Below are 13,342 nucleotides of genomic sequence, written 5' to 3' on the forward strand. Positions count from 1 at the left end.
AAGGATGAAAGTGTCACGGTATTTAATCCTATGTCTCTTCCTTGTCTCGTGCCTTGTTCTTAGTGTGTGTGTTGTGTGGGTGCGTGAATGTGTGGGCGTGTTGTTTGTACCATGATTAGCGCTCTGCCGCAATCACTCCTCTCACCAGCTGTTACTCATTCCCATTCCTTTAAATTCTCACCACTCTCTCATCTCCTTGTCAGATCGTTGTTTGTGATGTCCGGTGTTGTTCAGCTCTTCAGAGTTCCAGTCCAGTTCTCTCGTTGTCCCTGTTTAGTGTCCTGTTTGCTGTTACCCGGATTAGCCGTGTCTGTTCAACACTTCTCTTCACTCTTCTCACCACGATCATCTGACCATTGGAGACTCTACGCCACTAGACCATCACCCGGACTTTTCCCTATCTTCTCAATTTGACTGTCAATAAACTAATTGTCAACTTGCAACTTGCTTCCTAGCTTCATTCGTCACAGAGCGATCTGACCACAAGATGGAAGCAGCGAGTAACAATTCAGACAGCCTAGAAAGAATTCAGTGATGAACAGCAGACTTCAGTATGGAGAACCAGGAGAAGAATCTCAATGACCACGGCTCGGCTGTCCAGGCTCTAGTGGCGCAGGTGTCGGACTCACCCAGCAAATTCAACTTCTGCGAGCTCCCACTCGCCCACCCGCACCGCTGATTCCTCAACCACCACCAGCGCCCCCTCCCAGTCGGGCCCGCCTACCGGTTCCAGAGCTATATTCAGGTGAACCTAATTTTTGCCGAGCTTTTCTAACCACGATGCTCAATGCATTTTTCTTTACAACCCAGAACATTCTGTGATGAAAGAACCAAGGTAAGCTTTTGTCCTGGCGCTACTTTCTGGGAGAAGCGGCCCTTTGGGAACAGCGGTGTGGGAGAATCAAGATGAATGCTGCACCTCTTTTCAAGCACTCTCCAGCGGAGATAGGCGAGTTTTCGACCGTGCTGTCTCTCGGTAGAGAGGCAGCCAGAGTGCTGGCCGACTTGCGTCAGGGGAAGATCTGTATCAGACTTTTCTATCGAGTTCGGACGCTAGCGGCGGAGAGCCAATGGAGCGAGGAGCGCAGTGGGACATGTTCCTGCATGGGCTGGCTGATCGCGTCCAAAAGGAGATATACGCCATGGATCTCCCCACCAAGCTAAGCGATTTGATCGCCTTGACGCTAGAGTGGGCGCTAAGGTTATCCAGAATGGAACAGCGAGTACAAACCAACGCCCCTTGAGAGGATTAGGCGGTCAATGTTCTGGAGGCGGGGGCAGCGTTCAGCCCGGTCTGTGATCGAGCCCATGCAGGTGGGTCGAGCCCGGCTTTCCGGAGGAGAAGGAAAGGCGGAGATCCCAGGGACTGTGTTTGTACTGTGGTGGTGCTGGACATTTTGCCTACAACTGTCCTTTAAAAGGATCCGCCCGATAGCAAGTATGAGGCTACTATCGGGTGGGATCTCCACTGAGAAGACCTCATCCACATCTACCCTCCTTCCGGTAAGTCTTCAATGGTCTAATCACCGTCCACGACTGTCGAGCACTTCTGGATTCTGGGGCCGAAGGAAATTTCATGGACTACACTTTTGCACTCAACCACCAAGTCCCCTCAAGTCTCTCACTCACCGGATCGCTGTTCCAGCCCTCAATGGCCAGAAACTTCCCACCATTTCCCTAGCCACTGAAGACATCACTCTCGATCACGTCAGGCAATCACACCGAGACCATCTCCTTCTACATACTGGACACTCCTCTTGCCCCCATCGTCCTTGGTCATCCCTGGCTCACCCATCCACAACCCTAAAGTGGACTGGCAGTCTAAGTCTGTGTCAGCGTGGAGCACTCAATGTCATAAGTCTTGTCTTGTTTCTGCCTGTTAGGTCTGTTTTTGTCCCTGTTTTTTCAGGAAGAGCGGTGGATTTATCTAGCGTGCCCGTGAGTACCTGGACCTGAAGGAGGTGTTCAGTAAGTCTCGGCGGCTTCTCTCCCTCCACATCGTCCCTATGACTGTGCCATAGAGTTATTGCCAGGTACATCTCGCCTAAGGGCAAGTTATATTCACTCTCGATTCCAGAGAGGAGGCTATGGAGAAATATATTTCTGATTCTCTAGCTAATGGATTCATCCGCCCTTCCTCTTCTCCAGCGCGGAGCGGATTCTTTTTGTGGGGAAGAAGGATGGATCTCTCTGCGACCTTGCATTGATTACCGAGGGCTGAACAACATCACGGTAAAGAATACTTATCCTCTACCGTTGATGTCTTCAGCTTTTGAGAGGTTGCAGGGAGCATCTATCTTCACGAAATTGGATTTCACGTAATGCTTATCATTTGGTCCGCATCAGGAGGGGGATGAATGGAAAAGCCGCTTTAACACCCCCAGGGGTCACTTTGAATACTTGGTCATGCCGTTCGACTTGTCCAACTCCCCAGCGGTCTTCCAGGCACTCGTCAATGGCGTGCTTGCGAGACATGGTTGATCCAGTTCATATATGTTTACCTGGATGACATATTGATTTTTCTTCTTCTCTCCAGGAACATGTGCAGCACGTCCGGCTAGTGCTTCAGAGATTGCTAGAGAATGGGCTTTTTGTCAAAGCGAGAAATCGCTTTTCATGCACAGTCTGTTCCTTTCTTAGGGTACATCGATGTCGGTTGAGGGAATCGCATGGATCCTGAGAAGATCAAGGCTGTGGTAGATTGGCCAAGTCCAGAGTCTCGTAAGGCCCTACTGAGATTCCTGGGGTTAGCCAATTTCTACCGGCGTTTCATTCGCAATTTCAGTCAACTAGCCACACCTCTGACCGCCCTGACCTCCCCAGAACAGCGTTCAGGTGGTCAGACGCAGCTGAGGCTGCGTTTGCCAAACTGAAAGGTTGCTTTGTTTCAGCCCCCATCCTGATAACCCCTGATCCATCACGTCAGTTAGGTGGTGGAGAGTCGATGCATCAGAGGTGGGGGTAGGCGCGAGTGCTATCCCAGCGTTCTCCTTCAGGCGACAAGATACACCCTTGCGCGTTTTTTCTCATCGCTTGTCCTCGGCGAGCGTAATTATGACATTGGTAACAGAGAGTTGTTGGCAGTCAAGTTAGCTTTGGAGGAATGGCGCCACTGGTTGGAGGGTTCGGGGTACCTTTTATCGTCTGGACCGATCACAAGAATTTGGAATATATTCAGCACAGCTAAAAGATTAAACTCCAGGCAGGCTCGGTGGGCTCTTTTTTCGGTCGTTTTGATTTTACTCTCTGCATCGCCGGGTTCCAAGAACATCAAACCCGATTCCTTATCACGTATTTTTGATCACTCCGAGCGCCCGTCTACTCTCGAGTGCATTTTACCAGAGACTCTATTCATCTCTACACTCACATGGGAGATCGAATCGAAGGTCAAGACGGCCTTAGAAGAGTAGCGCCCCGGCTCGGTGCCCACCGAACCGTTTGTTTGTGCGGAGGGATTCACGGTCCAGCGTTATTCAGTGGGGACATTGTTCTAATGTGGCTTGTCATCCAGGAGTTAATCGAACTAAGTTTTTAGTCAAGCAACGATTCTGGTGGCCTTTGATGGTTACGTGGCGTTCACAGTTTTGTTTTGGCTTGCTCAGTCTGCGCCACTGGTAAGAGTTCCAATCGACCCCCAGACGGGTTACTTCAACCGCTGCCGGTGCCATCGAGACCCTGGTCCCATATCGCTCTAGATTTTATCACCGCCCTCCCACCCTCACAGGGACACACGGTAGTTTTAACCGTGGTGGACCGGTTCTCGAGCTGGCCCACTTCATTCCCTTGCCCAAATTACCCTCTGCCAAGGAGACAGCGGTGATTGTCATTGACCACGTCTTTCGGCTACATGGCCTCCCGACAGATGTGGTCTCTGACAGAGGACCCCAATTTGTGTCCAAATTTTGGCGAGAATTTTGTAAATTACTGGGAGCGACTGTTAGTCTGTCCTCAGGGTTTCATCCCCAGAGCAATGGTCAATCTGAGCGAGCCAACCAGGATCTGGAGAGAACGTTACGATGTTTGGTATCCAAGAATCCTTCCTCATGGAGTCAGCAACTGTCTTTTGTTGAGTACGCCCACAACACGTTACCAGTATCATCCACGGGCCTATCTCCGTTTGAGTGTAGTGTAGGTTACCAGCCACCTATTTTTCCTAGTCTGGAATCCGAAGTCGCGGTCCCTCCGCTCACGCCTTCGATCCAGAGGTGTCACCGCACTTGGACTAGGGCCCGGAGACTCTACTCCAAGTGGGGTCACGCACCAAGGCCAAAGCTGATCGCCACCGGTCTAGGCCTCCCAGTATCGTCGTTGGTCAAAAAGTGTGGCTTTCTACTAAGAACATTCCTCTACGTTCCGTATCTAATAAACTTGCACCTAAATTTATTGGCCCGTTCGCTGTCACCAAGATCGTTAGTCCGGTGGCAGTCCGCCTCAACCTTCCTCCAGCGTACAGGAGAATTCACCCCGTATTTCATGTATCCAAAATAAAACCCGTCTTTTATTCCCGCATTAACCCGCCGGTTCGGTTCCCCCCTGCGCGACTTCGTAGACGGGAACCTATTATTCGGTCAACCGTATTCTGGACTCAAGGCGAGGGGGCGCGGATTTCAGTACCTGGTGGACTGGGAAGGTTACGGTCCGGAGGAGAGAGGTTGGGTACCGGCCAGAGACATTCTGGATCACTCCCTTATCGATGACTACAATCGGCAGGTAAGGGAGCCTGGGAACGCTCAGGAGGCGTTCCTAGGGGAGGAGTACTATCACGGTATTTAATCCTATGTCTCTTCCTTGTCTCGTGCCTTGTTCTTAGTGTGTGTTGTGTGGGTGCGTGAATGTGTGGGCGTGTTGTTTGTACCATGATTAGCGCTCTGCCGCAATCACTCCTCTCACCAGCTGTTACTCATTCCCATTCCCTTTAAATTCTCACCACTCTCTCATCTCCTTGTCAGATCGTTGTTTGTGATGTCCGGTGTTGTTCAGCTCTTCAGAGTTCCAGTCCAGTTCTCTCGTTGTCCCTGTTTAGGTGTCCTGTTTGCTGTTACCCGGATTCGCCGTGTCTGTTCAACACTTCTCTTCACTCTTCTCACCACGATCATCTGACCATTGGAGACTCTGCGCCACTAGACCATCACCCCGGACTTTTCCCCTATCTTCTCAATTTGACTGTCAATAAACTAATTGTCAACTTGCAACTTGCTTCCTAGCTTCATTACGTCACAGAAAGTAGACATCTTATCCTTATTTTAAATGACTGTAGTTTTTTCTTTGATCAAATGAAACCTTGTTGATTAAAAATATTATTAATATTCTATAAACTGAATAGTTGTCCACCTTAATTCCAAGTTTGCAGGCAGTGTTACAAAGAGGACGGTACTTCCAAAAACCCAGACTGCCCTGTCTGCAGCAAATCGCTGAACAAACTGGCTCAACCTCTTCCCATGGCCCACTGTGCAAACTCGCGGCTGGTGTGCAAAATCTCTGGAGAAGTCATGAATGAGAACAACCCACCCATGATGCTGCCTAATGGCTATGTTTATGGTTACAATGTGAGTAGCTGCTTTCAGAGCTATGTTTCTTTTCCTCTTTGTTATAAATGTTCAATGCCGTTTAGAATGCATTGTTTGGGTATATTTAGTCATTAACTTTCCTTTCACTTGGGTCTTCAGTCTCTCTTGTCCATTCGTCAAGATGACAAGGTGGTATGCCCCAGGACCAAAGAGGTTTTCAACTTTTCCCAGGCTGAGAAGGTTTATATTATGTGATGGGAGCTCCACATACATTCTGGAATGTAAAGTTGAGGTGCCATCATAGGCTGGATGAATCAAGCTTACACCATTTGTCCAAGGGCTTCAATCCTCATGCCCTTGTTTCATGCGAACAAATCCTATCGACAAAATGCCCTCACCATCAACTGGTCTACGAGACCTTCACTAAATGGATGATCCAGAATAGAGCTGCCCTGCGCTAAAACAGACTGTTAGGACAAGCAAATCTTTTTGTTTATTTGTTTTTAATTTTGGCATTTATTTAACTGGATTCTTTACAGGATGTGTAAAACAAATGAAACATGGCTCCTTATCTCCAAATGCTTCTGCCTTTTAGTGTGTTAACAAACTGAATAAATAATTTGTTTTTTGAACAAGGGCACCCATTTAGGTCATTATTTTTAGATATGTTGTGTTTGGGCTGCCGTGCTTTTTGCACCTGTGAAATCTGTAACCACATTCATTTGTTAATGTGATACTAATCTGTTTTTGACAGACTTCCTCACATACTGAGGTAACATGTTAATAAATGTTGTAGCATTCATAGCAATACTGCTCTTTATCACAACTCTAGATGTACGGAACAGAAAGACATGACTTTGTTCTTTGGTGTCAGGCTGTTATTAAAGATTTACACTTAGTTTACACTTTCCAGTGCATATCATCATCATCCATGTTTAAAATAAAAAACATTTTCAGATGACCAAAACTGTATTATATAATGTTGTTAATTTCATCATGCTGCATTTTGTGCTGTTTTGTGACTACAGGCTCAATAGTAAATTAGCAGTTTTTGGTGTTTGAAGTTAAGTGTAGATTCAAATCTTACATCTAGATTTGTATTCTGCCATTAATACAGCCTAGATACACTCATTTTATGACGTGAATATCTGTTTAGTGTGGGTTGTCTTCTGCTACAAATCAGTTATATATATTTTAGAGATGCAAACTTGTATTGAGCACAATTTTCAGAGTTGTAAAATCTTGTTGTTTCAAAAATGTGCCCTATGCACATTTTCCTGAACACGAAAGTCTCAGGTTTCACAGGACCAACAGCAGGTTACCATTGAGGGGGATGTACACAAGGCTTTGGTCTTTTAGTTTCAACTAGAAGTAGGCCTACATCAATATGATCCATCTTGTTGGAAATGACTCCCCAAATATGTGTTTAATTGTAATTGCTAATGCATGCATATTTAGGTAGGGTAGATGGGTTGCTTGTGTTCAATTGCCAATAAAGATTGATTTGATTATGGATTGTCATTGCCTTCAATAAAAGCACAATTTAACTCGTAATGGCAAACCCAAACATTTCTTCCAAATTCACAATAAGCGAAGCACATCCATTACGTGTAACATATAACCTCCTAAAAGCAGTGCTTTGAGGTATTGCAGGTATATTTTAGCATAACTAGGCCGTTTTTATAAGTAAATTCAATTTACATTGAATATAAATGATGCCGTGTAATTTTACCTTTACTGTCATATGCTTCACGACTTGAGTGACGTATGAAATCGCGCGCTTCAAGAGCGGGAATTTGGCCTGTTCTTCCAACGGTCGTTTTGCCTCAGCTCGGGTTAGCCCGATAACTACACCTTGCAAATATGGAGCGTAAGTAAATATTTACGCTGTTATGTCGCCATCTTGCGTGCAAATCATAATTACAAACCAATTAACGGCATTGTAACACGTGGTTGTAATATCTGAGTACCTGCTGAAGCTCTGAGATGGTGTTTGTGTCATACTCTTATAACTTAAACAATGCCTCTATGTATGCTTACTTTTATAGATGAGGTTGAAGTGGAACAATACGAACCATTTTTTATCCCCTTAACGAAATTGGGTGCTAAAACGCGAGACTTGCAGTTCCTCTGCAGCGTGGGCAAAGTCCTCATGCTCAGCTGGCTTAAAAACAAGACATATGAAGTGAGCATTTCATCTTTAAAAAAAATATAAATAATGTTCTATTCTATTATGTGAGATTCAAGTGATAGAACATCAAATTGATTGTTAAACAGGACGTTAAAGCAATATTGGCCTTGCTGTTGCCCTCCTTCGCCTGCGGATGCGTAGAGAACAACGACTTTGTCGCTCTACAGGAAATTCTTGTGAGGGTAGGGATGATAATGCTTGTTAGCTCAAATTCTCTTTGATATAAATTTGACAGGATTATGTTACCATTTTATATAACCTGTTGATAATTCTTACTACATGTTTTACAGATGGATGTAAATGTTGGGGACTATGATGGCTACACTGCCATGCACAGAGCTTGTGAAATGGGTAAAGGCGATATCGTAAAGTATTTACTGTATAGTGGAGCAACATGCCACCTGGAAAACATCTTTGGTTGCACACCCCTGCACCTTGCCATAAAAAACAAGTATGTATTTTTGAGTATTTCTTAATCCCTCAAATAATGTTTCCAGATTTTCAGTAATATCAATAAATCAACAAATACAATAAATCATGTTCATTTTTGAGAGCGTAACCATTGTTTATGCCAGGCACTTTGACCTGATTAAGATTTTGAGACTGAAAGGGGCCAGTGTAACTCTACAGCCTGTGCAAATTGGCATGGATCTCATCAAGTGAGTCTTTAAAACTTTAAAACTTAAGAACTTAAAAACTTGTCAGTCAATTGTGTACTTTTGTATTCAGCTCTCCCCTCTAATTTAGGGCAGTCCGAACTACAGACTATCAACTTTTGCATGCTTGGTATTTAGCTGGAGTGAACATGAACCAGGGTGATTATAATAGACAGACTGCTTTACATGTGGCAGTGAAGAAGAGGGATAAGGACATGGTGGCCAAACTTCTTGAGTATGGAGCTACCCCATGGGTAAATTTAATGTAGATGCAAATATGTATAATTTTATTCCTGTCAACATGCTTTTCAAAATTAATACATTCTTTCAGATACTACCTTTTACCATTCTGTTTGATTGCACATATGAGTCATTCAAATATTTAATAAGCAATAATTGGCAACATGTAACATGCATAATTTGTCTTTTCCCTATCAGAAGAGGGATGTGTGGGAAAGGACAGCAGCTGATGAAGCAAGCATGAATGACCTGCATGATATTTTAGTGCTTTTCCAACCACGTTGTTCTTCGTAACTAACAGCTAATTTACAGCTGACAATAGATACATAAGCAGAGAACATTTAGGTTTTATCCCATGCCACCATACATGTTGATCCATCGTAAGGTGAATTACTTTAAAATGTTTTTGTTTAAAATAATGTTTACACATAATAATAAAAAACAAGCCAAATAAAGATAACTTTTTATCATTTATTCCAATATGAAAGCCCTCACCCCATGAATAAAGAAAGATACCACTCCGGTGTTATTTAAATCCAGTCGAGTCACGATGATTGACAATTTTGGTCATGTCTAAAAATACATTTGTATAATAAACAAGTGTACACTTCAACGTAATGTAAGGTCATCATGAATAGATTTAGTATCTTTGTCTATAAATTGTCAATCTGCATTGTCAAAACCAATTCAGTGATATGATGGGTAGTTTAGTAGACATAGCTTGCGGTAAAAAGGGACTGTGTGGATGTTTTATCAGTCTGGCCTGAGGGTTTGTATTCACCTTTCGATGCTAGACCATTGATCTGAAGAGAAACAATCACAAAAATGATCAATATATGCAGTTTAAATATTGCGTCAACTAACATAACACAGTGATGCACCATATAATTTAAAAGCTACAAGAAAAGGTTGATTATGACAGCTATGTTTGCCCACGTGCTGTATTCTAAGTTGGTCACCTTGGCGCGTGAGACAAATGCGTCCTGTGCAGCCTTCTTATTTGCTGCCTGTCCCTTCCATGCAGCAAGAGCTGAGGCCTGGAGAGCACGACCATAAGAGAAGGTCAGCTTCCAGGGTTTGTGCAGGGGAGTCTGGTTAATGGCGTTCAGATTCAGAGAGGCTTCTTCCTCACTCTGGCCACCAGAGAGGAAGCAGATGCCTGCGGAGCAAAAGAGATATATTAGCATAATGAGGGCAATCTGAAGAGCATTTAAATGAAGACCATCCACTGAGGACCAACCTGGTACAGCAGCTGGCACAGTGCGTCTGAGAGCAGTAACTGTTGCCATGGCAACCTCCTGTGGCGTGTACTTCTTGGTGCAGGAGTGTCCAGCAGTGACCATGTTTGGTTTGAGCAGAGTGCCCTCCAGATACACATGGTGGTCAGTGAGAGCCTTGTATACAGCCGCCAGGACCTTGGATGTAATTTGTAAGAAATGACCTTCATTGGGTTATTTGTATTTGCTCTGCTTTTATTATTTATTCTTAAAGAAAACTTGCCTTCTCAGTAACGTACTGGCATCGTTTCAGATCATGATCCCCGTCTGGGAGGATCTCAGGCTCCACGATAGGCACCAGGCCATTCTGAAAGAAAAAGAGGCAGAGTCAATCAGAAAAAGATCTTTGTAGAGTGTAAGACAGAATAAATAAATTACTGGCACACTCTCAAACGTTGAGTCATGGAAAATTACCAGGATCCCATAAATGAAACAAATTCTCTTAGACATACCTGTTGGCAAATGCTGGCATATCTGGCAAGAACGTTAGCATTTTCAGCAATTGCTAGAGCAGAAGGGCAGTTGTCGGAGATCTTAAGTACACAGCGCCACTTGGCAAAATCACATCCATCCTTTTTATACTGGGCACAGCGTTCAGACAGACCATCTAATCCTAAAGTAGCAAAGCAAAAATTGGTTGATATAAATAGCCTTACATCTTAGGCAAGGTAAAGTTCATGGTACTTAAGAAAAATATTTTACCCTGTGTGGTTGTCTCTCCATCTGTACCATTCAGTCCTGCTGTGCCTTTGTCCACCTTAAGACACAAAAGTACACTTTACTTTGATACTTCATTACTTGACAAAACTATACTAGTGAGAGGACTTAAAGCTTGCATACTGAGAGCGAAGGCAACTGGTTTATCATTGATTACGAAAGGGTTTAACCAACAGTACTGTGATTCGGTTGGTTACTAAACTATCTGTACAGTTACAGCAAGCATAGAAATGTATAATCAAATAGTCACAGATCGTTTTTGCCCTCAAAACATCTTCAAACTCACCTTGATACCAACTACAATGCCCTTATCCTTAACAACTTGTGGAAACAGAACCCCTTTGTCTGATTTCTGGTACAGTGTTTCATGGAAAAATATGACACCCCCCACACTTTCAGAGATAGAAGTGTCGACAGAGAAGAGGAGGTCACGGAAGCTACGGCGGTTCTCTTCATGGTTCTCCACATTGATCTTCTGAAGACGCTTCCCCATTGTCCCTAGAATATAAAACAAACATCAAAGGATTTCTGGAAAGCAAGGTTGAAATGACACCTTAACAAGTACATTTCATTATTGCTATTGCTGTCAGGCTGATATAGAAAATGCAATAAATCCTTCAAGATAACAAAGTGACCTATTTAAAAACTGTGGAAGATATTTTTATCAAATATTGCATAAATATACTCTGCAATAAACTCTAAAACCTCATGCTCCTACCTGTGGACTCATCTGCAGCTAGGATGCCTTTTCCAGGAGCTACAATGCATTGGGCAATTGTGGCAAGCATCTGCTTCTGCTCTGGAGAGAGGGATGGAAACTGGTGGGTCATGCTGGGAAAAAGAGGAGGGCAGAAGTTAAATTATTTGCAAAAATAAATAAATAAAACTTGTAATTTACAGAACTTATGTTTAACTCTCTTAGTTCTTTACTCCTTACATCTGTAAATATTTGGCCTAAGAGCTGAACTTTAGTCCAGAGAAAGATATTCTGGCTCCTCCCACTGACCAAACAAGAACAGGGTTCACAACTTTTTTTTGTAAAGCAAAAGATTTGTGCAGTTCTGTGGATTATGTGCTGCTCTTTCTGTCGATTAAGTTTTGTGCAATATCATTAAGAACTCTACAGCCGTGCTCATAGCATATCCTGATTTTGTTGTTTGTTTAAATCATATATATATATATATATATATATATATATATATATATATAGTCTATAATTATATATATATATATATATATATATATATATATATATATATATATATATATATATATATATATATATATAATTATTTTTTATATGTATTTTATTTTATTATTATTATATTTTGTATGAATTGCTCACGTAAAATGCACAGTGCATTGCCTGCGATGAAATCATTCGTTTTATCAGACCACTACATAACCAAGGTAGCTCTAAAAATCCTTTGCATTGTGGTAGGCTATATTAACATATTTTGATAAGCAGAACCTGTACACGCGACATCATGCATGCATAACACACGTCTTTGCACAGTCTCAAAGTTGAAATGCACATTCACATTTAAAGTCAGATACTTTATGGGTTAACCCTTTCCAACTTCATTGATCCTACAGTATGACATTAACACCGATTTGGTAGTTATGATGACAATAAGACCAATTTTTAAAAGTTAACAGCCATCCTTACTTGTTTGGTTTAGAAGCGCTGTATATTAAGAGTAGATGAAGAGGTCTCTCCCCACTCACGCCGCAATTTCAATGGATCGGACAGACCTGTTCAAAGGAGCTAGTATTTATTTCAGTCGAGATCAGAGGCTGGACAAAAGTGATGCTGGACGGGCGTGCGCAGCCTCCAGTAACGCCATTGGCTGTGATATTGAACGGGTGTGTGAGAAGACAATATCTGCCTATGTGGACTTTGACAGCCTTTTAACCCTAAATGTTCCATACAGCTGTTTGTCTCAAAGTTATGCTGTATCACTGATTAGAACAGCATAACTTTGAGACAAACATTGTTTTTAATGACTTCACAAAATCTTAAAGGTGCAAAATGTAATTTTTTTCATGTAATATTCGCCTTTTTTTGCCAATGTGTTAACGGCTTGTAACGCAACTTAAAAAATGAGTCCTTCCAGGACTTCCTAGTTTGCCTATTAAAGCCTGTAGACTAATTTTCATACGAAAGCGGGTCGCTTTTGCCGGGAAATTCCAAAGGATGTGACGTTTATGCACGCTTCCGAGAGCCTTGTCTCAGACAGTAACTTCTCTTCCTGCCACACTAACGTTATCTTAGAGATGGAATCTAGCAAATGTCCAGCTCCCAGCACAACACAGACTCCTACACAGACTCAGTAAGCCAAAAAAAAAAAAAAGAAAAAAAAAATTATTTACTGAATCCCATCTGGCTAAGCAGGAATGTGATCGTGGTCAAGCAAAAACTACAGTGAACATCGGCAGGGCATTTGATTCCTGGAAGGACCTTCGTTCGGTTTTGGGGATCAAAACCGACCCTGAATTGGCGTTCTTCTTATTGGACAGGTAAGCTTAGATAACTGCAAAGCATGTGAGAGAGTGCCATAAGGATTGATCTGTGTAGTTTTAGCTAACATGATCTTGCCTGCTAACACTGATGAATTGCAAACTACCTTACATCTTAACTTTCAAATAATTTAAATGATCTTCTCTTTATGCTAAATGTCTGGTTAATGTCAATGTTAATCTATAATTACCAAGGGAGGTAAACAACAATAACACAGCAGGTCTGTAGCCAGC

The 13,342-nt window shown here is 42.9% G+C and overlaps 2 protein-coding genes across 3 annotated transcripts in view; one reads left to right on the forward strand and one right to left on the reverse strand.

Moving 5' to 3' along the window:
* The window catches only part of LOC127663494 (E3 ubiquitin-protein transferase MAEA-like), a 13,715-nt gene extending 6,674 nt beyond the window's left edge, over nucleotides 1-7,041 (forward strand). For both annotated transcript variants that reach the window (XM_052155093.1, XM_052155094.1), the window contains exons 8-9: nucleotides 5,351-5,546; nucleotides 5,667-7,041. In XM_052155093.1, the coding sequence (XP_052011053.1) occupies nucleotides 5,351-5,546; nucleotides 5,667-5,762 (292 nt within the window). In that variant the 3' untranslated portion in view covers nucleotides 5,763-7,041. The remainder of the gene's footprint in view (nucleotides 1-5,350; nucleotides 5,547-5,666) is intronic.
* A 2,010-nt stretch (nucleotides 7,042-9,051) lies between these two features.
* On the reverse strand, nucleotides 9,052-12,418 carry LOC127663367 (fructose-bisphosphate aldolase B-like). Its single transcript, XM_052154920.1, has 9 exons — nucleotides 12,258-12,418; nucleotides 11,307-11,419; nucleotides 10,875-11,086; nucleotides 10,574-10,628; nucleotides 10,324-10,484; nucleotides 10,095-10,178; nucleotides 9,835-10,009; nucleotides 9,554-9,753; nucleotides 9,052-9,397 (listed from the first exon to the last, which is right to left on the reverse strand). The coding sequence occupies exons 2-9, from the start codon at nucleotides 11,416-11,418 to the stop codon at nucleotides 9,302-9,304; spliced, it is 1,095 nt and encodes a 364-aa protein (XP_052010880.1). The 5' UTR covers nucleotide 11,419; nucleotides 12,258-12,418; the 3' UTR covers nucleotides 9,052-9,301.
* Between the last annotated feature and the right edge of the window lie 924 nt (nucleotides 12,419-13,342).

Source organism: Xyrauchen texanus, chromosome 23 (assembly GCF_025860055.1).
Source record: "Xyrauchen texanus isolate HMW12.3.18 chromosome 23, RBS_HiC_50CHRs, whole genome shotgun sequence".
NCBI lineage: Eukaryota > Metazoa > Chordata > Actinopteri > Cypriniformes > Catostomidae > Xyrauchen > Xyrauchen texanus.